This window comes from Glycine soja, chromosome 2 (genome assembly GCF_004193775.1).
Source record: "Glycine soja cultivar W05 chromosome 2, ASM419377v2, whole genome shotgun sequence".
In the NCBI taxonomy this organism is placed as follows: Eukaryota; Viridiplantae; Streptophyta; class Magnoliopsida; order Fabales; family Fabaceae; genus Glycine; species Glycine soja.
The window spans coordinates 30,782,838-30,807,633 of NC_041003.1; the positions used below are offsets into that span (position 1 = coordinate 30,782,838).

Sequence of the window (24,796 nt, forward strand, 5' to 3'; positions counted from 1 at the left end):
GAGTGGACACTCTAACTTCTGAACTTTGATTAGATGACTCCTTTTTTTTAATAGCATCATCTAGTCTGAGATCTGCAAAAGACTCATCTAGCTTTGATAAATCATTATCAGGCTCATTTTCATTAAATTTCAAGTGAATAGTTTCCTCAACTGCTAAGGTTCTTGAGCTGTAAACTCTGAATGCCTTTGATGTTTCAAAGTATCCAAGAAATGTTCCATTATCACTTTTTGAGTCAAACTTTTCCAAGTTATCTTTAGTGTTAAGAATGAAACATTTACATGCAAATGGATGGAAGTATGATATGTTGGGTTTCCATCCCTTCCACAATTCATAAAGATTCTTTTTAAGAATCGATCTTATATAAATTTTGTTTTGAAGATAACGTGCAATATTCAATGCTTTAGTCCATATATACTTAGGGATTAAATTATCATTAAGCATGGTCCTGGCCATCTTGTAGAGATTTGTTCTTTCTTTTAGCTATCCCATTATGTTGAGGTGTTCTTGGTGTTGAAAAATTATGAAGAATACCATTTTCTTCAAAGAACAACTACAAATTTTCATTCTAAAATTCTCCCCCGAGATCACTTGTAATTGAAGTAATACATACTACTTTTTCATTTTGAACTCTTTTATAGAATTTAAAGAAGACACTAAAAAACTCATCCTTGTGTGCTAGAAACATGACCCATGTCCATCTAGAGTAGTCCTCCACTATGACAATTCCATATCTCTTTCCACTAGTAGATGTTGTTTTGGTTGGGCCAAACAGGTCAAGATGTAATAGCTTCAATGGTCTTAAGGTGGAAACAATTATTTTACTAGAAAAGGAGTTTTAATTTGTTTCCTTTTTAACATGTCTCACAAAGTAAATCATCTTTATATGAAATACTTGGTAATCCTCTTACAAGGTTGTTTTTCTACAATTTTGAGATTAACCTCCAACTTGCATGACCAAGTTTTTTATGCCACAACTAATGATTTTGTTTGACAGGAAGTATGCATGATACCTTTTGATCTGATAGTTCTCCTAGCTTAATCTTATAGAGGTTATGTTTTTTCTTGACGGAGAAAAGTGGGGACTCGTTCTTGTTCTAGGATTTGTGTGAAACATCTAGCCTTTAATTTGAAATATCAACAATCACATTGGACAAGGGGTTGAATCGTGTGTTAATCAAATAATAATTTTTTGCAAATAAAGATTTGTATCACCAACCCAAAAAGATAGATGCAATGAAGTCGACTACTAATAAGAAAAACAAGTTTGATCAAAACCAAGTTTAATCGTCCAGTAATAATAAGGCAATGCTTTCGCAAAGTTTTTTCAAGCAAACACTTGGCGAGACACGGTGTCAAGATAAGCTTAAAAGAATACTCAATAAAAACAGTTAAGAGAGACATAGGTACACTTAGCTTATACTAGTTCACTCAAATCGAGCTAAATCCAATTCTCCATTATGTAACTACAAAGGGTTCTACCAATCAAAACTTTGATTGCAAACAAGTATTTTATCCTCCCACTCCTAGCTATACAAGTATTCTCTTTGTCATTCTTAGCACACCCTTAGATTCTTCCTCAATCTAAGACCACCCAAGTGTTTTTTAACACTAAGGATAAACAATATAAGTGTAATTGTATCGCTAAATAATTTTGCATAGTTTCACTTCGAAGATCTTTTACTCATTCCTTTTCTTAATGATTTTTCCGTAGTTTGCTCTTGAGTAGAGGCTACCTTTTATAGACTTCAGTGAAGGATCCATTATGGGATCAGCACTGAGTCTTGATATGACCACTATCTCACATCTGGAGGCGAGACAACATGGCATGCTTTGATTGAAGAGGAAAAGAATAAAAGTACAGACAACAACATGTGCTCTTCTTTCGCAACAAAAATGACCTTTGGAGGAATATTCTGTAAATACCTTTGTTGGATCGAGTGGCCTCAGAATAATTAAGAAGGGGGGTTGAATTAATTATTCCTAAAACTTTACCAATTAAAAAATTACTCTTTTAAGGCTTTTACTTATGTTGTTAAGAGAATATGGAGTAGAAGAGAAATTTAACAGAAAGTAAAAGCGGAAATTAAATGCACAGCGTAAAGTAAAAGAGTAGGGAAGAAGGAAACAAACACACAAGGATTTTTATACTGGTTCAGCATAAACCCGTGCCTACCTCCAGTCCCCAAGCAACCTGCGGTCCTTGGGATTTCTTTCAACCTTGTAAAAAACCTTTTACAAGCAAAGATCCACAAGGGATGTACCCTCCCTTGTTCTCTTTGAACCTAGTGGATGTACCCTCCACTAGAACTGATCCACAAGAGATGTACCCTCTCTTGTTCTCAGTCAAACCCAAGTAGATGTACCCTCTACTTGTGCCACAAAGGATGTACCCTCCAATGTGTTAAGACAAAGATCTCAGGCTGTTACACCTTTGATACTTTGTGAATGGGGATACAAAAGAATTCTCAGGCGGTTAAACCTTTGAACGCTTTTGTATTAGGGAATGGGAAGAATCAAAAGAATTCTCATACTGTGTCGTTTTGAATTCTTTGACAAGGGAGAAGGGAGACACAAAAGAATTCAGGCGGTTAGTCCTTCCTTCTTTTGGAAAAGGGAGAAGAGAGACACAAAAAGAATTCAGGCGATTAGTCCTTGGCGAATTCTTTTTGGCAAAGGGAGAAGAGAATGAAAAGTATGAATAGCACAAGTTTTCAAGGTTTAGAAAACCAGAAAACTTCAGAAAGCTTTTGGTACAAAGAAGAAGAAGTTCAAAGAAATTCAAAGAGATTCAAGGCTTGTAAAGGATTGTATAAGATTGTTTAGAAAGACTTGGAACAATTGATTCAAAATGCAAAACAAAGCCTTGCTTTTATAGACTTTTTATGTCTGGTCAAGAAGGTCATTCAAAAGAGTTATAACTTTTAGAAAAACTTAAAAACCATTTGAAAGAGTCAAAACCTTTTTGAAGAGTTACATCTTTAGATTTTTCAGAAACAAACACTGGTAATCGATTACCAAATAAATGTAATCGATTACACAAAGCTTTTGAGTGAAAGGATGTGACTCTTCATATTTAAATTTGAATTTCAACGTTCAAGGGCACTGGTAATCGATTACCAAAACATTGTAATCGATTATAGCCTTTTGAAAATATTTGGAACGTTGTAAATTCAGTTTGAAAACATTTTCAAACTCATTTTGCTACTGGTAATCGATTACAACAATATGGTAATCGATTACCAGAGAGTAAAAATTCTTTGGTAAAGGTTTTGTCAAAGATTCATGTGCTATTCAAAGTTTTGAAAAAACTTTTTAATACTTATCTTGATTGAGTCTTTTCTTCATTCTTGAATCTTGAGTCTTGAATCTTGATCTTGATTCTTGAGATCTTGAATCTTGATTCTTGATTGTAGACTTTCTTCTTGAGTCTTGAATTCTTCTTGATTCTTGAACTCTTGACTTGTTCTTGATTCTCTTGAGCTTTTTGTTCATCATCTTTTGTTGTCATCATTGTTATCATCAAAACATCTTTGAATCATCATCAAAACATCTTTGAATCATTGTTGATTCATCATGAAGCTTTGCTTCCACAACCTTTTATTCTCTTCTATTTTGTCCTTTCCTTAAATTTCAAATGTTAGCAATTCAAATAAAGAGAGACAAAACTGAATTTCATAAAGATAGATCGTGCACTTCCCTTTGCGGCTAACATAGGCCTTTGTACTCAGTTGGATATCACTTATAAGAGTATAAAATGAGTATATAAGTGATTTATATCAAGTGGACGTAAGTAATAAACACTCAATGTATAGACACTAGTTTTAACAAGAAGTGGATGCGATTGAGTTTATGATGCATTGGATGCTAATTATATCTTTAGTAAAATAGGTTTTTACTTGTGATTGGATGCAAGCTTACAAGAGTTGTAGATGTGATGTTATAGCATGTTAACTCGTTTATGTAGATCGTCCTGTTCACTTAACAACAACATGTTAGATCATCAATAATTTATACTTTTGTAGACATCAAAATCAAAGAAAGGGTGGGTCATCCAATGGTCAGTGGATCATCCAGACCTAACATAATTGCCTAAATCCGTTGAGGTAATCATCAATAGATTCCACATTACACCTCTTCACATTCATCAAATTGATCAAACTTACTTTTATTTCACCTTTGAAGAATTGTTCATGGAACATTCTTTCTAATTGAGTCCAATAAAATATCAAATAAAGGGGTAAGGTTGTGAACCAAGTAAATGCATTTTTTTAAGAGAACTAGGGAAATATTTCATCCTCAAATATTCATTTGTTGTCATGTGTCCACATTTCATTTGATACCTAGCTATGTGTTCAATAGTTGATTCCCCAATTTCCGTAGAGAACTTAGAAATTTTAGGGATTTTATAGCCTGTAGGTAATTTAGTTTGTAATATAAAATTAATGCTAATTCATATAGCCTATTTTGAAACCATGTTGATTCCGGACTTGTTCGACTACCTGATTCAAGTAAGTATTGAGGATATCTTTGATTGCTAGGCTGCCAATTCATACTATTGTTAGGTTGACATTTCATATTATTAATAAGTTGCCCCCCATGTCCTCCTATCATTGCATTGTCTTGCAGCCTTTGCAGAAGCAAATCTACATCTTGATTTCGATTTACCAATATTAGTCCTCTTTCATTTGCCCCTCTTTGAGGTTGTTGCATTATATTATTTTGTTCATTGTTATTAACAATGCCCTCAAGTGTTATAGCATTTTGAGCAGGGTTTGCATTTTGGGGTTGTACTCGAGGGATGACAATAATGTCCCCTATTCAAGTTATTTGTTCAATAACAATCGAAAACTATCATTAGTTGTTTGAACTAATTGATTTAATAAAATAGTTATTTGTTGTGACAACATGATTACCATGTCATGATTACTATGATCCATTTGTTCTCTTAAGGCTACTAAAGTATTATTCGAAATCCCTATAGAAAGAATCTCATTTTCCTCATTTCTACCTAAGCTATGTAACTGATCTGATTTATAATAATAAGCATTACCTTGGTCATTTTGATAATGATTTCTATTTTAAGAAGTAATCAAAATTTTCCCAAATAGCCCATTGAAAGGTTGGGAGAAATCTAACCCTATGCCTTGGGGTCTCCAATTAGGCATGCCCCATAGGTATCTTTAGTTGAGTGGAGTTCCATTATTGTTATTATTACACATATGGCCTCCTTGACATGAAGTCCCCGCCCCCATTGTAATCATGTTACTAAATCGAGGAATACTTTCCAATCTTGATGAGGATATTACATTAGTGTTCACATAGATTGGTATAGAAGTAATACCCATGACATTTGATATTGGGGCAGAAATTGTTGCATTCGATGTAGGCATCAAGTTTGTAGCATTCAATGCATTCATCGTTGTTGTTACATTCAACATGCTCGTTATAGGGGTTGTAGTCACTACACTACTAACCTGTAACCCTACTGTGTGTATGTCTCCATTGTCGTTACTATTATTACTCATTGATCGAAGACTTGTTGACCTTGTCGAATTACTATTTTTGTTGGTAGATACAATTCTACCACTTCTTAATCTCATAAACTATCTTCCTTTAAACAAGTTTATTTTGTGAAATGACAACTTGTTTATGGTGGAAGTTTGTTCATATAATCAAAACATAATTAATCATTGTCTCCATACTTGTTTCTTATCATTCACAAACAACTGATTTAGTGTGACAGAATCTCAATTGCAAGTTCTTTTTATTCAAACTAGTAGTTGGTATAACTTTCAACTAAAAGAATTATGAGATCAATCGAATAAATATAGATTCTTAACAAAATCATGTATCATTCTATTACTATCGAAAAATGCTCATTTTGACGTTTTCAGTAATTAATAGGTAAATATGTTATAGATAAAAAAACACACTTGTTAGAAAACAATCAAAATAATTTTCTAGTAAGGTTATAGTTTTTGATAATAAAGATATTCTTAGACAAATAGAAATGTGCAAATTGATTGGTAAATAAAGTTATAAAAGTAAAGATAGTAACATATTTGTAATGTAAAAAAACTTTTGAAAGCAAATTGAATTGAAATCTAATCAATAATTAAGATTATAGAAAGATAAAGTGCTCGAAATATAAAATGAAATTAAAGCGCAAAACAATATGAAAAATTGCAAGAAAGTAAGTAAGTTTGAATTTAGAGAAGGAATGAAGATTGGAAGTAGTTAAATGTTTGGAGAAGAAATGTAGAAGAAGAAAATTGCTTCATATGTAAATTGGTCAAAGTAAAACAATTGCAAAAATTGTAAATTGCATTAAGATTTGGGTTCAACCATACACTATGTACCGATAGCTTGTAATTATTTTCCATGTGTGACTTGTTGGTGTAGAGGTGTTTGTGTGATCTTGGTAACAAAGAAAAAAAATTACTATTGTTATGCTTATTTATAGTCTAATTCGACTCAATAGTCGATTTACAAAATTTATATAATTGTGCAACTTATTCAAATAACTGTCTGTGATGTTGACACATGTGTCTTTGCGTTCTCTGATAGAGAACAGGTAATAATTGCCTTTGTGCATTAATCTAAATAGCATACCTTTGATGATTCTTTCTTCATGCTTTCGAGGAGCATATAACTTCAATAACTTATCTTCAAAAATAGTCTTTATCTGCTAAGTTTTGTCTATTCAATTAATCATCGAAGCTAATCAATCCATATACTTTTTGATTGCTCGAACATAATTCCACTATATTTTTTTTTTACTCTATTCGATTTTCATACATAAAATTTTTTCTTCAAGTACAACCATAGTGTATTACAAGTTGAAAACCTGTTTTATGGAAGCACAATCCGAAATGTTGAATACTTCTTCAGATCTAGTATATATATAAACAACAAAGTTGCTAGCAGCAACGAATTGCTCACCAACAATGGCAATTCCACTTGAAGTCGAAATTCGTCGCCTAATTTTCCTCATTATTGTTATGCCCCTCTTTGTTGATGATCCTGCAAATTCCAACGTTGTTGCCATCGAAAGAGCTTAATTATGAGTGACGTAGAGTGGGGGTCGATATATTGAAGCCAAAGAGAAAAGTATCGTGACTAAAAAATAAAGTTGGCATTCCCTAAAATCTCTCTATATATCTACGTTTTCTTGTGTTAATATGTGTGGAGAAAGAAATCAAGTTACTGTTAAGAGTTTTCTTTTTGAGAATCTACAAATATTAATTATTGCTTTTTAATTTGTTTTAGTAAAGAAATCGAATTTATGAATTTTTTTTTCTTTTTTTTTATCATAAAATCAATCTTTTAACTCTTATTAAGTTATTTTAAGAGTAATTTAATTTTTATTATTTATTTTCTTAAAATTTAATGATTTTAATGAGTAACTAATCTTAAATTTTAGATTTCAAAATGAATGGTGAAGTAACAATATCCTCCTCCCTCAAACACAAGGAAGTAGAATTGATTCTCAAGTAATTTTCACAATTTTTTTCAAAGACTCATTCGTGACAGGCCCGCTAAATTCACTCCAACTTTTATAACTTCATAAATTTACAGGTATTTTTGTGTAAGCCTCTTCAAGATTAACCCAATTTCACTATAACTTTATAAAGTTACAGGTATTTTTATGTAAGTCTCTTCAAGATTAACCCAAATATTTCTTTTGTCTTAAAATAAATATTGTCTTAAGTTGTTTAGAAAAATTAATAAATAAATAAAAAAGAATAATGATTTTATAAAATTAATCATAGTATTAATATTACATTGAAAAACTAAAGTAACACTTATTAGACATATTAATGAAAAAAATTAATATTATATTAAAAAATCAAATACAACACTTATTTTGAGATGTTTTTTTTTTAAATGTGGCACTTATTTTTTGAGACGAAGAGAGTAGTATTTCAAATGCCTCTTCAAGATATTAACCACATGTATTTTTAAATTATTTATATTTTTTATAATTTGAATATGTTTATTTATTTATTTTTAAATTAAAAAATACAAGTGTAAAACATAAAATCCTTGCTAGCTAACTATTATATTCAAAATTTACTAACAAACATTGGTTCACTTTGTAAGGAATAAACTCATATCCCATAGGAATATATGTTCTCTTTTCCCTAACGATATGAGAATTAAGTATCTCTGTAAGTACTTATTTAATCATGATCTATCTTGACACTGGTGAGTCCCTAAACCCAACTCTTCTATACTTTAAGTAAAAAAAAAATATTATATTCAAAATTCAAATTTCTAAAATTTTAAAAATATAACATAAATGTATATTCATTATTTTCCTTCTCAATTTAGTCACAAATAAATGTCACTATTTTTCCAAATTTTATATAATTTAATAAAATAATTTATTTTATCATTTAACTTTTACAATATCAAAACAAAAACAGCTGTTTATATAACAGTGAAGCAGTACATTCTTCTTTCTGTCTCTTATATATATATATATATATATATATATATAAAGCAGTACTATCTGTTTCTTTGCGAAAGCCTTTATGATATTTATCACTGTTCTTCAATTAATTATTAAATATTAATTAATTATATACATTTATGGGTTAAGAAAAGCCTACATTAATTGTTCGTATTGAAATATTATTTGAATTAGTTATGTATATTTGTTATTAAATTAAATATTTTTCTTCTAGTCTGTATTTTTAAATTCTATTCAAATTAAAAAAAAACACATTCATAAAATACTTTATATAGTTAACTATTTTCCATTAGTTAAATTTTCTTTCTGACACGAGAAACTGCCTGTTTGCAGGCCGATTAACCATGAACCATACAATAACCGACCACCTAATTCAGTTCTTCATTTATGAAGAAAGGAAAACATGAAAAAGATATGAATGATCTCTCAATAAGGTATAACCAACAAAAAAATGACTTGACCAAAAATCTATATATTCACAAATCACAAATGGTACATATCAACAGCCTATGCCTGTAAAAAAGAAGAAAAAAAGCCTATGCATGCAAGTTGCAACCATTGAAGACCACGTAGACAGTTCAGTTCAACTCCTCAAGTTTCCATTTTGTTGTCCTCCGAAGGTAATAATATTCTGATTAACTTCTACACAATTAGCCAAAACCTTCTCTTCTTGTCTTTCAACAAAATTGTGATTACATTCTTTATCATTTACATTAATTTTTCATTTCTTGCTCTTCTGTCCCGGAAAAGAATGGCTGCCAAATATTTCTCATCTTTTGGACAAACTTAACTTCAAAAACTAATTCATGTGAAAGTTATCTTTATTTTAATCATTTAACTAGTCGATACGAGATCTTTAACATTACAATTACTTCTATTTTTAATTTGTTAATGTATATCTATATACATATAGATGGGAAAGTCCAGAGGGAGAGAAATCAAGAGGGTGGTACCAAAATAAAATTGAGAAAATATTAAATTTATAAGTTAAGAGAAATTAAGAAGCTACAAGGTCATATATATCTAATATATAGCTATCTAGCCATAGCTTGAGAGTTATGGAATGTCACTATTACCGCCGGCCGCCACCACTCACTACTGATCTTGGCGAGGACGAGTTGACCACAGAGAACTCAGGGCTCTGAGACGATGGAAGTACTCAGAAATTGCCACCAAACACCTCGCGGCTTGGCGTGTTGTTAGAAGTTGGTGGAGACGGTGAATTGTCTGGTGCCTCAGATTATCAGCCTGTAAGTCACAGAACAATTTCATCACTCTTCAGTTTTTGTTCATTAGATCCTCAATAGTAAAAATAATAAATATGTTTGACTTTATTGTTTCTTTTATTCCATGTACATCAAATGCATTGTTTAGGAGTATTAAAAATAACCATTTAAATACTTTTAAAAGATAATATTAAATAGTTTTCATATTTTTTATAAAATAATTTTTTGCTAGCTTGTATTATTAATTTGTATTTGTTAAAAGTTACATTCCACCAAGAAAAAAAGTTAAAAGTTACAAATTTATTTTATAAATAGATAATCAACCTTGAAATTGGGTTCCTTAAATTTTTCATGCATTTACACAGTCAATGAATCAAAACTATTCAAAATTGAATAGTTTAAATCTCAGATGTATAGTTTTTTAAATTTTAAAAAATTTGATTTATATATCAAAATAAAATGAGTCATCTAATCTTCATTTAATAATATTGATTAATTCCCTAGCTATGTGAATGTGTAAAAAATCTGACCACAAAACCTGGTGAGGTTATAGGCTTAGGTGAAAATATGTAAGTGATTATAGTCATCGCACGATATGCGGCAATTATAAAAGTACTATATGAGCTACATGGAATTTAGGAGCTAATGAACTGATAAATTTGTTAGAAACCTAGTCGGTTGTCTGGTTCTGAAACTAGAACCGAACTTGTAAAGTGCAAACTATCCCCACTGATTTATTGATTAATATGATAAAGTTTAGCTATAGCTAGTCTAATTTAGAAACAACGAAAAATATACAGAGAGAAATTTTAGCATATGGACAACGTTGGATTGGGACCTCTTTCATTAAAAGCAGCCAGTAGCTGATGGAAACATAAAGAAGCTGAATTTTATTTTTCAACTTTGTGACAGGATTTTAAAACATTGGATTAATTTCTGAATCCTAAATGACAAGAAGAAGAATGATAATCAATCAACCAGTCCACTAAAATCTTGGACCATCAAGTTAAACCAGAAGATTTTCAAGTGATCAACTTTGTGGCCAGTATTAGATGAACAAATATTATATCTTCCCATCCCCTATTAAATGTTATTAATCAAGAAAAAAACAAAAAGAATTACGGTCAACTAAGAAAAAGATAAGAAGACAAAAGAGAGATAATTTTTTATTTAATTAATTGACAGTTTTAAAATTGAGACAAGAGATATAATTTTATTTAATTAATTGACAGTTTTATAGTTGAGACAATATTGAATAGGATAGTAGACAACAAATTTTTTAGTCATTGCTAAACAGAAACTACAACTTGGTCAAATTGAGACAGAACTAGCTTTCAGACTAATTAATAATGGAAAAGGTTTCTTGTGATAAAATTCATATTATAATCATTGCGATGAAGTTGGCTACCTAAGGATTCCTCTAGTTTCTGTTGATATTATTTTGATAGCTTACTTATCATAGTTTCAAACGTATTCTTCGGAGACTTGTACTTAAAATTAATTATTAATCATAGAAATTAAGCATAGTTGGTGAACCGACCTAGTACCATGAACGTCATAAAGAAATTTAAGACATCTTACAATTGCAGTCATCTATTTCTACTTTTTTTTTGTTCGATTTCCTTGGGTGAGTGTTTTAGAGTGGAAAGTTTTGGACCAAACATGTTCACACTTACGGTATACTAAACTATACCATATGATATGAGAACATTTTTCAAATAATAATTTTAAATGATTCAGTTAGAAATCCATTCCGTAATCAATGTAAAGATAATGAAGTTCAAATAGAAGAGTATTTACTCACCAAAATAAATAAGAAAATCTCAAATTAATATAATATATTTTAACTTAATTTTATGCTAGGCCATAAGTATATGTGTGTGAGCTTTTAGAAATAGCCAAAAAAGCAAGCTATGGTGACTGGTTGTCTTCAAGTTACGGTTACGACCATGACATCATAAAGGTATGGAATTCAAAACGTATCTTTCCACGAGGAACATATTAAAGAGGGACCACAGTTTTCCTTAGACTCACGTGTATGTGACCAATGTGGTACACTTGCTGATTAGTACTAACCTTAGGAATTCAATGTTAAATGCATTGATCAATTATTATCCTCACATTTTACTTATCAAAACAAGTTGTTAATATCTTACAGGCCGTGCAGCCTAAATATTCTTACTATGATACCTTTGCAAAAACAACGAAATACTAAACTTTCTCCTATCCTTTTGTGCGTGGTGTATAAATTAGTGTTTAATCCTAATTCAGAAGAACTAAATAGGGCATATGGATTTCGCTACTACTTTCAAGCTAAACTACAAATCTAAACTACACACACATATGGAGAGTGGAAAAATTAAATCAACTTACCCATATGGAGAGTGGACACACATATATGGAGAGTGGAAAAATTAAATCAACTTACCCATAGTATAAACTTGTAAAATTTTAGATTAACTCAAAATTGTGTAATGTTTTTTGTTGTTGTTGAAACAATTATTTTATGCTTTACACTTTGTTTAAATACATATAAAAAATTAATGCAATATATGTTTTTAAATTATATAAAATTTAAAACTATTATTATTATTATTGAGTTATTACATAATTTAGGTAATACTATATAATTATATATTGATAATATAAGAATCAATACAGTTCATTTTTCTATAAGTTAACTCCTCTCTCTAAATTTGCATTCCAAGAACACCAACCTCCCCGCCTGGCCCCCACCTAATATCAAAGTGAGAATCGGATTTTATAATCTATGTCTATATATAGATTCCATGTAACCACCTCATCAGATGGTGAGACATGCATGTAATTGTAGTTGTTAATCAAAAGGGTAGGTCTCCCTACCCATTCAAAGAGGAACAAATTCTCGTTCCTTACCTTACCTGACCCACACGACATCAGTTACGGAGTTAAACTTAGTAAAAATGTCACTGGGGACCACGAAAACTAGTTAACCAAGATCTCACGCTCACAAAACTTACCCAAACCAACCCACCACAAATTCAACATGCATTGATTAACATTAGTTGTTTTTTTTTTTTTTATGTAGAGAAGATTTCATATATGTACTCATTTTTTTTTAGTGGTCTTAATAAGATCCGAATATATGACCTCATCATAGTATCTTAACCCCACCATTAGAGCGACCCTAGTGGGTATATATGCACTCATTTAAAAAGTTAGCAGAAAATATGGTTATATAATATAGTACTAGTCAAAGCATATATGTAACGTACCTGTCTCACAAAGCTTTCAAGGGTGGAGAGTTTGTTGATTGCCACAGCCATTTGTCCCATGTAGTTAGTCATATTTGGAGGACACCACAGAGAGTCTGATGTTATAGTCTCTGAGAGAGATTGATTAAGAGCATCAAGCCCTTGGGAAAGAGCCTCTTCTGCCTCTTGTGTAGATTGTTGCAACCCACATATCCCAAGTATTTGTTGCTCCGTAAGAGGCTCAATTTGACCCAGAATTATCTATAATTAACACACATTAATTAATTATTCAATGAAACATATATCATGTTATCAACCCCTCAAAATAAAAAGATATATATTAATTATATAATGATTGTGTCATTGTCTAGGAGTTAGGTTCATTTTGTTCACATGTGTGACATACAATTTTGTGGTCAATGAAGGGTTGTTTACTCATTAGCCACATTAGAAAGAAAAAGGGTGTTATGGAAATTTTAAAACTTCATTCCCATCAACTAGAGAGGAAGAAGACAATGAGAGATAAAGACCCGTGCCACTTTGCTATACTCTTTAATTTCCTTTCTTAGTCGGTCTCTGATTCCAACCAGAAATTGAAGTGAAAGCTATGGCATAACGGGAATGAAGCCTAACTCTACCCAATATCGGAAACCCTTCATGATATGATACCTTTAACTCCATATCCATTCATTGATGACATTAAATTCATCGCCCTTAAATTTTCTTTGGAAGCCCCCACCGACAAGTCAATGGATTCATAAGATCATCTTCGAAAGTTATCTAAAATTAGGAATGAATCCAAGGAAATCCATCTTTTTTTATTATTTTATAAAAAAAAATATCTGGACACTACTTCATTTATAGAAAAATATATAATAATCTTACAATTTACAATATAATATGTATGTTCAATCAAAGATTGTTCATTTTTGTCCTTTCCTTAAATTGATCTCCAAATCTATCTGTTTAAAATCCAAAAATTAATTTTTAATCAACGAAAACTTTTTTTTAAAAAAAATGAAAGTATTAAGTGGGACACATTAGAATTTAAAGGGAATCATAAGACAATATGATTTGTGGTAAGGAAGAAGAACATAAGGGTTAGAGTGATAAAAATGTTATAGGCTTAAATTCTCTCACTAACAGATAATATACTAATTATTAATATTTATCGATAAAAAAATAACATAAGTGAGACACATTAGAATTTAAAGGGAATCATAAGACTGTTTGTTGGTTACTAGTTAGGGAGATGGATAAGGATTAGAGTGATAAAAAGATTATAAGATTAAATTTTTTACTAACATGACATATTAATTAGTAATATTTGTTGATATAAAAAATTAAGTGGGACACGTTAGAATTTACATATATATACCTTGATGAGTTCAGATGGCCTGAAGCCACCAATCCACATAAAGCAACGTTCGGCTGGGGTCTTCCACACGCCAAAAACAAGGTGGAATACGTCGGTTTTGGCCACCATGCTCTTCAGGTTCATTACTTGGTCATAGTGAGCCAAGCAATTGTCCACATATAAACGAAGCTCGTTTTCGTGAAGGTGTTCTTGGAGTACAGCTCTTAGCTCGCACACTATGCGGTGGTGCTCCTCTAACCATCTCGCATATTCCACGTCAAATATTGCAGCCTCTGAAATTAATTATTAAATGCACAAAGCTACATATAACATACGCACTAATGTCATATTCATATAGTCCAAGACAATATATATTAGGAGTGTTTTATTTATAATTACAAATAAATAACATATACAAGATATATTTACATTATCAATTAATTATAAATTATTATGTATAATAAATTTATTATTTTTATAACGAATATCTTAGAAATTATAGTGTATAAAAATTAATAATATTAACCACTAACATTTATCGATAAAAAAAATATTAATAATTTTTAATTTTATATAATTATAATATATAGAAATTAAACTATATAAGTATTAGAAAGATCACCTGAGCTAATGCCACTCATTGCCATAGGAAAGCCTTGCTCCCCTCCCAGAAGTGCATTTCCACCACCCATTAATATGCCCTAAAATAGAAACATGCAGTACTTGTTAGTGCTATAGCAGTTCGAAGTTCATTGCATTATCGCAAGTTCGCAACTCATCATGTCATGCGCATTTATAACATTTTCTATGGGAAACGCTAATTTAATTAGTTTTAAAAAAATAATGGTTTTCTTTTCAAAACTTTGTGTGTGTATATATATATATATATATATATATACTAAACGCGTGTCTGTCTTGTCTGATGTATTTAAGACAGATAATCGTTCCTTCTTCAACTTTTTGAGCATATTTTAACAAAAAAATACTTTTCCAAAAATAATGTATTCAAGCAATGCACCAAGTCTTTGCCGCAGAGAAGAGGTTCTTCCTTACTTGAGCTCTAGCACGTTGTAACTCTTGTTCTATCTGATTAAGCTTAATCCTACTCGACTCTAGTTGCTGAACGTACGCCTGAGAGAGAGAGAAACACAAATAAATTGGTTACAACAATTTATTTATAGCTCAAAATTTAAATAGAAAGAGAGAACCGTTGACAAGTCTTGCCTAAAATGTGCATTAACAACACACAATACTTGAGATAAAATAGTCTTTCAGGGGAATTCAATGTACCTTTTTCCTGAGCCTGCTTTTCCTTGCTGCTTCTCTATTCTGAGCAAGTCTTCTCAGTGTCTGTGCACACCATTTTCAAACCACACATTATCAGCTTTAATTACCAAATCCAAAACAAAAAACATATACTAAAATTATTAAAGAAATGAAATTAATTATCAGAGTAATCAACCTTAGGATCTGGTGTTTTGGGTGCTTCCTGCTCAGAACTTGATGTTGTTCCCTTGAGATTGCCCTCTCGCTGATATAGCACATCCATATTTAAGAGGTAGTTAGTGAAAAAAAAATGAAAAACAATATTTTTATACATACATAAAATTGACAAAAAAAAAATTAAATAATAGTGACAACATAATTTACATGTAATTTTTAGAAATTCATGAATGAAATTTTAGTAACGTCAACATTGATAGTAACAACGTAATTTATATCTAATTTTTAAAAATTGATCACTGAAATTTTAGTGACGTTAGTATTAATGCAAAAATTATTATTAGTAATGAAAATTTTGTCTCTAATGCATTATTTTCTTGTTGTAATTAACGTTTCTGAGATACTCAAGGTTGTGAACCTTTACAGCTTTGGGTGGCTCAGGTGCAGCGGCGGCTTCGGTGTGTGGTTTGGGCTTGGCCATGGATGTCTCTGGCTGTCTCTTTGAGCCAGTACTGGTTTGTGTGGAGGGTAATCCCATGTTAACCTACCAAATACATTAGAGAAAATATTAAAATGTTACTTAAGTAGTAGAAGCTAGCTAACACATGGAATAATCAAGATTAGATATATAGCATTAATTAATTGACAATATACAATTTGAGAGTGGGATTAGGTTACTATTGTTATTGTTAATAATTATTAATTATTATGATATCATGATACCTTGGAATTGGATGGTGGCACTGCGTGCATAGGCTGAGATGGGAAAATGTTGAGAGTTGGTGGTGGCCTCATTCCTGATGATGAGTTCTCTTCAGGGATACATAAATGAGCAAAATTCAGCATCATCAATTATATGTAAATATAAATTTGACACAAACAAAGCAAGTAACTTATATACATGTGATCATAGAGAAATTGTGAGAAATAAAAAAATAAGAGACGTGTTTAATTTCCAAGAGACAAAATGATTGCAAAACAACACAAATAAGAAGCAAGAGAGGCGTGGGAAATTGTCATGCATATGTATACCTCTAGCCAGAAGAAGGAGGAGAGTGGAAAAGGTAAAAGGGAGAAAATTAAGAATCCATGTCCTATGTGTACCCTTTTTCAGTACATGTAGAGATCATGAATAAAATCAAGAAAACTAAGTGAGTGAGAGAGGATCAATTTTTCTTTTTCCTTTCTCCACTCCATTTGTTTTTTGCCACCCTTTTTTTTCTTCTCTCCAAGGATCCGGTCAAACAAAGTACTATACGGTAGATAAGATATGGATCTCCTGAAACATGCTTTTGCTGTGACCAAAACAAACGTTTCCTTAGAGAATCTTTCAAACTGAAATGAAAGAAAGCAAGAGAGAAAGTGCCCCTCTTTCTGATTTTGAACTGGAAGATCGTTGAAAGCAAAAGGTAACTTTTTGTATGCCTTTAATTATGTGTGAGTGTTATAGAGAGAGAGAGAGAGAGCTCACGTTTTTGGTCTTGAACACTAGAAGGGTCAGCCTGACCATCAAGATACAAAAAAAAGGCTTGATCCAATTCCCCCAAATCATAAGCTCCAGAATCTTTGCTTCTGTTCACATAACATAAACACATGTATAATATAATTATAAAGCAAATGAAAAAGAAATAACATTAATTAAAATAAATAATATAAAAAATATAATTGGTATATAAAAAAATATTCTTCTAAAACTGGATGATATATCCCTTAGCTTTGTAGAAAGTGCATGCACTAATTTTTATTAGTGATTATTACTCACAAGAAATTTCCTGGGATAGAGGCTGACGAGGAAGATGGCAACATTCCAAAAGAAATTTGTTGGTCTGGTATTTGATGATGATGAAAATGATGTTGTGGTGGTTGATGATGAAGATGTAAAGGTGGGGGGAGTGGTTCAATTTGAGTTGTTGTTGAGTTGGTATTTCCCTTAACACTTGAAGAAGCCATGATATTCAGAGACGAACCTAAAAACTTTGTCTCTTGTTCTTGTTCTTATGGTGTTTATTCTTCTAATTTATCAATAGCTATGGAGAACCCCATATTAATGGTGAAACCGCCTTCTGTTTTTTTCCACTTAAAACCATTTCCTTTGTCCACGCAAAGAGATTTAGAGAGAGAAAGAGAAGAAGGGATATGGGAGAGTCGGTTATAATTAAAACTTGTGCTGTGATCAAATAGCTATAGAGAGATTGGTGTAATTGAAGAGAGAAAATATAATTGAATGCTTGGAAACAAAAGACAAAGCTTCTTTTCTCTCTGATCTTTTACATCTCTAGCTATCCCACCCTTTTCTCGCTCATCTTTTTTGCTGTTGCAATTTTATTATTCAGACAAAGCGGTTCTCCCTGGATCCTCTTCAACTCTCTAGAAAAAATATATAACTAAGAAAGAGCACAAGAAAAGGGTGTTTTATTAGGAATAGAATCTTTATTTTTTAGCATCCTATTTTTTTTAGGTAAATATTAATTAATATCTTAAAGTATTGATTAAGAAATAAAAAAAATTAAAATATTCAAATTTTACTGTTCGTTACTTTTTTTATGTTTTCTTATAATTTTTATAATAAATGTTTTCTCCTTATAATATTTTAACTAATGAGTTAAGTAAAATTGGCAGTGAGACTTTTTATTTTTAAAATGAAAGTTCATGCATGTATCACCCTGAGACAACCCTGTTCAAATAAAATGAAATAATATACTAACAAAATTTTCCTTTAGTGCATTTTATTATATATATATATATATATATATATATATATATATATATATATATATATAAGTTTCAACTTGAAATTATTAGTGATTAAATCAAAATAATTTCATATCCATTGATTCAGGTGATTAATATTGATTTTGGCTTTTTAATTTATAAACTCATTTTATATTATTCTTTATTATTTTGTCTATCATATTTATGATTTTTCTTTTTCTTTTCAAAGTGTATACATTCAAAGGAACGTGAGAAATGTTTGTTTTCTAAGAAAAAAACACGTTTGGGTTGAGAAGGAGATTACTGGTGAAATGACTTTCTTGGGTGGCCCTCTAATTTTATTGGTGAAATTAAATGACCAAAAAGTCTTCCATTGAGTTCAACTTTCACTGTTGAAGTTTCCATGCACACTTACACGTAGTTCCTTGAGGCAGCTCTGTCCATTGGATCATAACTTAGCCAAATTTGTTTTTGATACATTTTTTCTGCCTTCTCTAGTTTTTGACTTCTCTGTACGTGTACGTCCCTCTATTCTTAAAGATTTCTATGTTTTTGGCATTTTATTCTTGTGTCCTCTCTTTTTAAGAATATTTTCTTTATAGCTAATAAATAATAACATTAATTGTGTGAATTTTTTTACTCGACGTAGTCCTTTGTTATCTTGGAGAGGTAATTAACATTCGCAAACCTTAATGATTTCGACGGAGATATTAAATCATATTCGCAGATGTCTTGTTAATTAAGACATTGAATAAATTCCAGAACGATATTCCTTGATTTTGAAAAATAATTTCTCGCAAGTTGAATCTTATAAGTCGTTTTTAAGACTGATGAGGAATATCTATGGAATAATTACATTACAGTCATAAGAAACTATAGCTTGCAGACGTAAGTTATCTCTACATGGTAGATATGGTTGAATATTTTAATTTTATCATTGTTCTAAACTTAGATAAAATTGACTTTGTAAAGAAATAAAATAAATAATATGTTGGATATCAAAACTTCGTAATTTCCCAACAAAATTTCAAGGCACTGATCATACATACGAATTCTGTTTTCAGTTCCACACCTATAGATGGCAGTCGCCTAATGATACTTGAAGACTAGTAAGCGAATGTCAATGAGAAATTATATAAAATATTCCTACAAGAAGTTTCTATTTTTCTTTCACCACCAAAATCATATGCAAATGTAAGATTGTTAATTAATTAATCAATTAATTAAAGACCTTCACATATTGTTCTTGGAAAATCAGGGTTAATTATTTAATAGGTTTAATTTTTTAATACTAAATTATCTTTATAATTTCAATATAAGCTTTTTTTTAGAGGTAATTTCAATACAACCTATTATTTTAAAACAGAATGTTATACGCACACCCGCCAAAGTCAATACCTCTTATAATTCTTAATCAATGAAACTTATTTAACCCCTTGTTGAATTTGTTGCAATTGCAGATAGGACCCTTTAAGATATCTAACGTCTCTCTATTAATTTGATTTGTATATATTTTCATTAATGAATATAGTTAACATAAACTCAACAATAAAAAGGGGCGGGGCGGCGCTGGAAACACGTGCATCGGAGTACTGGACTGATATCATAAGTCATGGGGTTCAAACGGATGTTAAAATTTACGAACATAAAATGAAATTATCATTCCCACCCGAAAACTATTTTTTATATATATTTAAAAATATTTTAAATTATCAAATGATTTCAAAATTTTCAATTATACTAAGATTTGTCAAATTTTGAATATTTATTTTTTAAATTATTTTGATTTTTTTAAAAAAATTTCATGTATATTAAGATTTGTCAAATTTTGAATATTTATTTTTAAATTATTTTTTGAATTTTTTAAAAAAATTTCCTACTAAATCCTGAAAAAATTATGTAAATTTTTCTTATAATTTCAAAAACTCTTCTTTGAATTTATATTTTACTTAAATTAAAAAATAGTTAAATGTTACTTTTGATCCATAATGTTTGATTATTTTTCATTTTGGTATATTACGTTTTAAATATTTTATTTTATTCCTTTTTGTTTTTGAAAATTTTATTTTGATACATAAAGTTGTAAAAAATTTATTTTTATCTTTTATATTTTTGAAAGTTTTATTTTGATTATTTTTTTCGTTTTCTGTTAAAAAAATTAAGTACTATGCAATGTTTTAAATTTTGATGAAGTACTAAGTAAAATAACTAATTTAAAATAATGGCAGATAAAATGATTAATTATTTCAAAATTTAAAACATTAATACAAGATTAACATTTTTAATGGAAAACAATAGAAGGAAACGTAATGAAACTTTTGAAAATGTAATAAAGTAAAATGAAACTTTTAAAATTTAATACACAAAAATAAAACTTTTAAAATATAAAATATTAAAATAAAACTTTTAAAACTTAAAAAAAAAACAATAAAACATAATGCATTGGAAACTTCCTCTCCCACCTCACTCTATTTGTCACTTTTAGAATATTTAATTAAAATTATTTCTCATTTTAAAATATTGAGAAATCAAGTACTAATTATCTTTTTTCAATAATACCCTCAAGGAACGAATACCGTAATAAATACCCTAATAAATGTATGGATTCAAATTCCCTACTGGGAGGGTTTAATGCAATCACACGCAGTCAATTAATTCCTAAGTGTTGACGAATCTTATGCTCGATAATAATTCATTTTTACTTTTCAATTTTGAGAGCCAAATGACATCGTTTGTTTTTGGTTGAAGGGAAGTAATGACCCCACAGACCTACCAAACACACATAAAACTTGCATTTTGACACCATCAATCTTTGCTTTCATTCATATTCTTTAGTTATATTTTTCATCCAATCATCTTGTTAATCAATCTTCTTCATTCTCGATCTTGACACTTTTAGCACTCTACTATTGCATCAAAGAGAGGTTACAAGCTATAATTTATCCTCTCTTTTTTTCTACCTAGTTTTACTTTACAAGCTATATTTTATTTTGGAACATTTTCTCCTTAGTTTAGTTGAGTTTATTTATGAATATTTGACGTCTTAGCTTTTTTTTTCAATGAATTGCTACTTTGTCATAGATTTCCATTAGTTTTATGTTTTTATGTTGAACATTAAAAGTTTGATCTAACAATGACCATAAGTAAAATAACGAGTGCTGGCATGGAATTTGACAATGCAGATGCAGTGTAGGAATTTTGGATTGAATATGGTAGAAAAATTGGTTTTGGAGTTAGAAAACATCACTTGAACAAAAGAAAAGATGGCTCCATTAGATCATGCAAGTTTGTTTGATGTAAGGAGAGTAATCAAATGGCAAACAAGATATCCTTTTGGGTTAAGAATCTCGGGGCTAAGATAAGAACTGGATGCAAAACAATAATTGCATTTAGTGAAAAACATGGAAAGTTTTTTCCATGAGTTCACGAAGACCCATAAGTCCATAACCACCCTTTACTACTAGAAGGAACAACACATAGATTAACATCACATAAAAAAAAAAAATCTAAAGTTCCAAGATTATGAGATTGAAATGATAAAGGACTCTAGAATGATGCAAAAGGATTAATTTCAGCCTATAAGTGCACACATGGGAGGTAGAGCTAATCTTGGTTATACAAGACTGGATGCCAAGACTTATCCCCAAGCAAGAAGACAATGTACCATGAACATGATGTGTGGAAAAGTTGATAGTCTCATGTAATATTTTTTTAAAAAAAATTAGACAATCCGTCTTTATACCATGCTTATAAAATGGATTGTGATGAACAAATCACAAATCTATTTTGGGTGAATGCAACAAAAAAAAAAGTATCTTGGAATAGTATTTATTGCATATGCGAGGGATCGATATTTAGTAAATATTTTTAGGTTTCAAGTGCAAGGAATCGACTTGGGATAACTATTTGTGCATCAATGATGTTAGAAAATGATTTATATATGTTAATCTTATTAGGATACTAAGGGTATGAATGATGAAATCCAATCCTATGTTTTCTTAAATTAATTCAAGTTGTTATTATTATTTCCGTAATTTACGTATTTTCGACACACTAAATTTCATTATTTTCGTAAATATGTTATTTTTACTTTAAATTTTCTTTAGTTAATCAAACCAAAACTAATGACATTCGATTAAATTTGTACATAACTATTAAACTGATAACATTTATCTGAATGAATTAAGCAAACTCAAGTCCCTGTGGAGACGAACTCTTTTATAAATGTGAAATCTATGACGAAAATTGGTATGCTTGCCAAATGTCCTAACAAGTTTCTGGTGCCGTTGCGGGGGACCTGAGTCATCCACTTAGTTCTTTTGGATTTAAACTTTTAGTTTGATAGGCTATTTTCCTTTGTAAATTTCTGTTGATTTTGTATAAATTCCCTCTTTTATTTTTTCTTACCTTTGTACTTATTTCTTTCATTTTAATTTTGTATAAATTTTCGCTTACTTTTATTTTCACTAACCTTGGTGCTTACGGGTCGTTGTAGTGTGTTCTTTTTTCCTTTATGCAAGGTAAAAGTCCAACGGATACAACACCATTTGATCCGGAAATTACCAAGACTAAAAGGAAAAATAGAAAGAAAAAGAAACAAACAACCACTATAACACCTGGTAAGACTTATTTTGATTATCTTTCAACTGATAAGCCACTTGTAGAAAATAAGATGGCTGAAAGAGGAGAAGGAAATAGAGCACCAAGCAGGACTCTGGGTGACTATGCTTATCAATAAGGCCCTAAACATTACAATAGCATAGTCATTCCTCCTTTCAGCAATAAGGTCGCGAAATTGAAGTCAGCATTGCTTAGTCTAATTAGCTCACATCCTTTTGCTAGAATGAATCATGAGGATCCATACCCACATTTTTCTACCTTCCTGGAACTATGTAGTACTATGGGAGCTTCTGACAAGGATGTTGAAGCTGTCCACCTTAGAGCTTTTCCATTTTCACTAGCAGGTAAGGCAAAAACATGGCTCCAATCACATCCAAATAAAAGCCTCAACACTTGGGAAGAGGTGGAGGATAAATTCATAGCGAGGTTCTTTCCTTCTTCAAGATTTATCAGGGCAAAATCTGTCATAGCGTCGTTTTCCCAAGGATCTGACGAACCTCTCTTAGAGATATGGGAGAGATTCAAAGCTTTGTTGCGAAGGTGTCCAAACCATAACTTTGATGATGCTGGACAACTGTATATCTTCTATAGTGGTTTGAAACCTCAAACCAAGATGATCCTTGATGCCTCAGCTGGAGGCACTATGATGTCCAAGAGTTCAAAGGAAGCTATTGTAATCATTGACTCCATAGCAGCTAGTGATTATCAAAGTCATCATGATAGAGCTTTGACTCAAAGAAAAGGTATAATGGAGCTAGACACTCAGAGTGCAATTCTAGCTCAAAACAAACTCTTGATGCAAAAAATTGAGGCCTTAACAAAATTGATAGGCCAACTTCCTCAACAATATCACCAAGGTGGACCATAAAAAACACATCAAGCTCACCAAGTTCAACAAATTTTAAGATGTGATTTTTGTAGAGGTAACCATCAGAATGGACACTATTCAGCACCTGGTGATGGACAACAAGAAAAAGAGGCCCATTATCTGTAGAACCAAGTCAGACCTCAACAAAACTTTCAAGGAAGCTACCAAGGCTCAGGTTCAAATCAGCCTTATGGCTGGAGACCATAAAATTCTGGTCCCACTAACACTTCTTTTGTAGGTCCTTCTAACAACTCTTATGGAGGTTTTTCAAATAAGGGTCCACAACAACAACAAGCTTAGCTAGATAGAATTTCAAAGATGGAAGATACTTTAACACAATTTATGCATATATCCATCACAAACCAGAAGAACACTTATGCTTCTATTAAAAATCTAGAAGTTCAAGTTGGACAACTGGCTAAACAACTATATGAACTTGGAAGTGGATCTTTCTCAACAACCACACAGGTCAACCCAAAGGAACATTGTAATTTAATTATGACAAGGTGGGGGACGATGGTTGGTTTGAAGGATAATGATGAAAAAAAGAATAAAGAAGGAGTTGAAAAATAAAACGAGAAAAATGATGAAGTGGTGACTAGTGAAAAAGTGGTAAGGGAAGAAGAGAAAAAGAAATCAAATGAACAAATCGCTGATAAAGGTAAAGCTATAGTAAACCATCCACCAATTGAGCATCTTCCTTATCTGCATGCTCCGTCAAAGAAAGATAAGGAAAGGTAGTACAAGCATTTTATAAATATTTTTAAACAACTGCATATTAACATTCCTTTTTTTGAGGCGTTAGAGCATATGCCAACATATGCTAAATTCATGAAGGATTTGCTTATGAAGAAGAAAAG

General features: G+C 30.8%; 1 protein-coding gene across 4 annotated transcripts; it reads right to left on the reverse strand.

The window, feature by feature from the left end:
* Nucleotides 1-9,424: 9,424 nt before the first annotated feature.
* Nucleotides 9,425-18,103, reverse strand: LOC114392417 (bZIP transcription factor TGA10-like). Of its 4 annotated transcripts, none has more exons than XM_028353554.1 (11): nucleotides 17,499-17,686; nucleotides 17,208-17,308; nucleotides 16,460-16,548; nucleotides 16,155-16,280; nucleotides 15,756-15,824; nucleotides 15,584-15,643; nucleotides 15,347-15,424; nucleotides 14,916-14,994; nucleotides 14,315-14,586; nucleotides 12,958-13,197; nucleotides 9,425-9,725 (listed from the first exon to the last, which is right to left on the reverse strand). In XM_028353554.1, the coding sequence occupies exons 1-11, from the start codon at nucleotides 17,684-17,686 to the stop codon at nucleotides 9,573-9,575; spliced, it is 1,455 nt and encodes a 484-aa protein (XP_028209355.1). In that variant the 3' UTR covers nucleotides 9,425-9,572. The 4 variants fall into 4 exon arrangements, with proteins under 4 accessions (XP_028209355.1, XP_028209368.1, XP_028209361.1 ...); XM_028353567.1 differs by having other exon boundaries at nucleotides 9,438-9,725; nucleotides 16,460-16,533; nucleotides 17,499-18,103; XM_028353560.1 differs by having other exon boundaries at nucleotides 9,438-9,725; nucleotides 16,161-16,280; nucleotides 17,499-18,103.
* Between the last annotated feature and the right edge of the window lie 6,693 nt (nucleotides 18,104-24,796).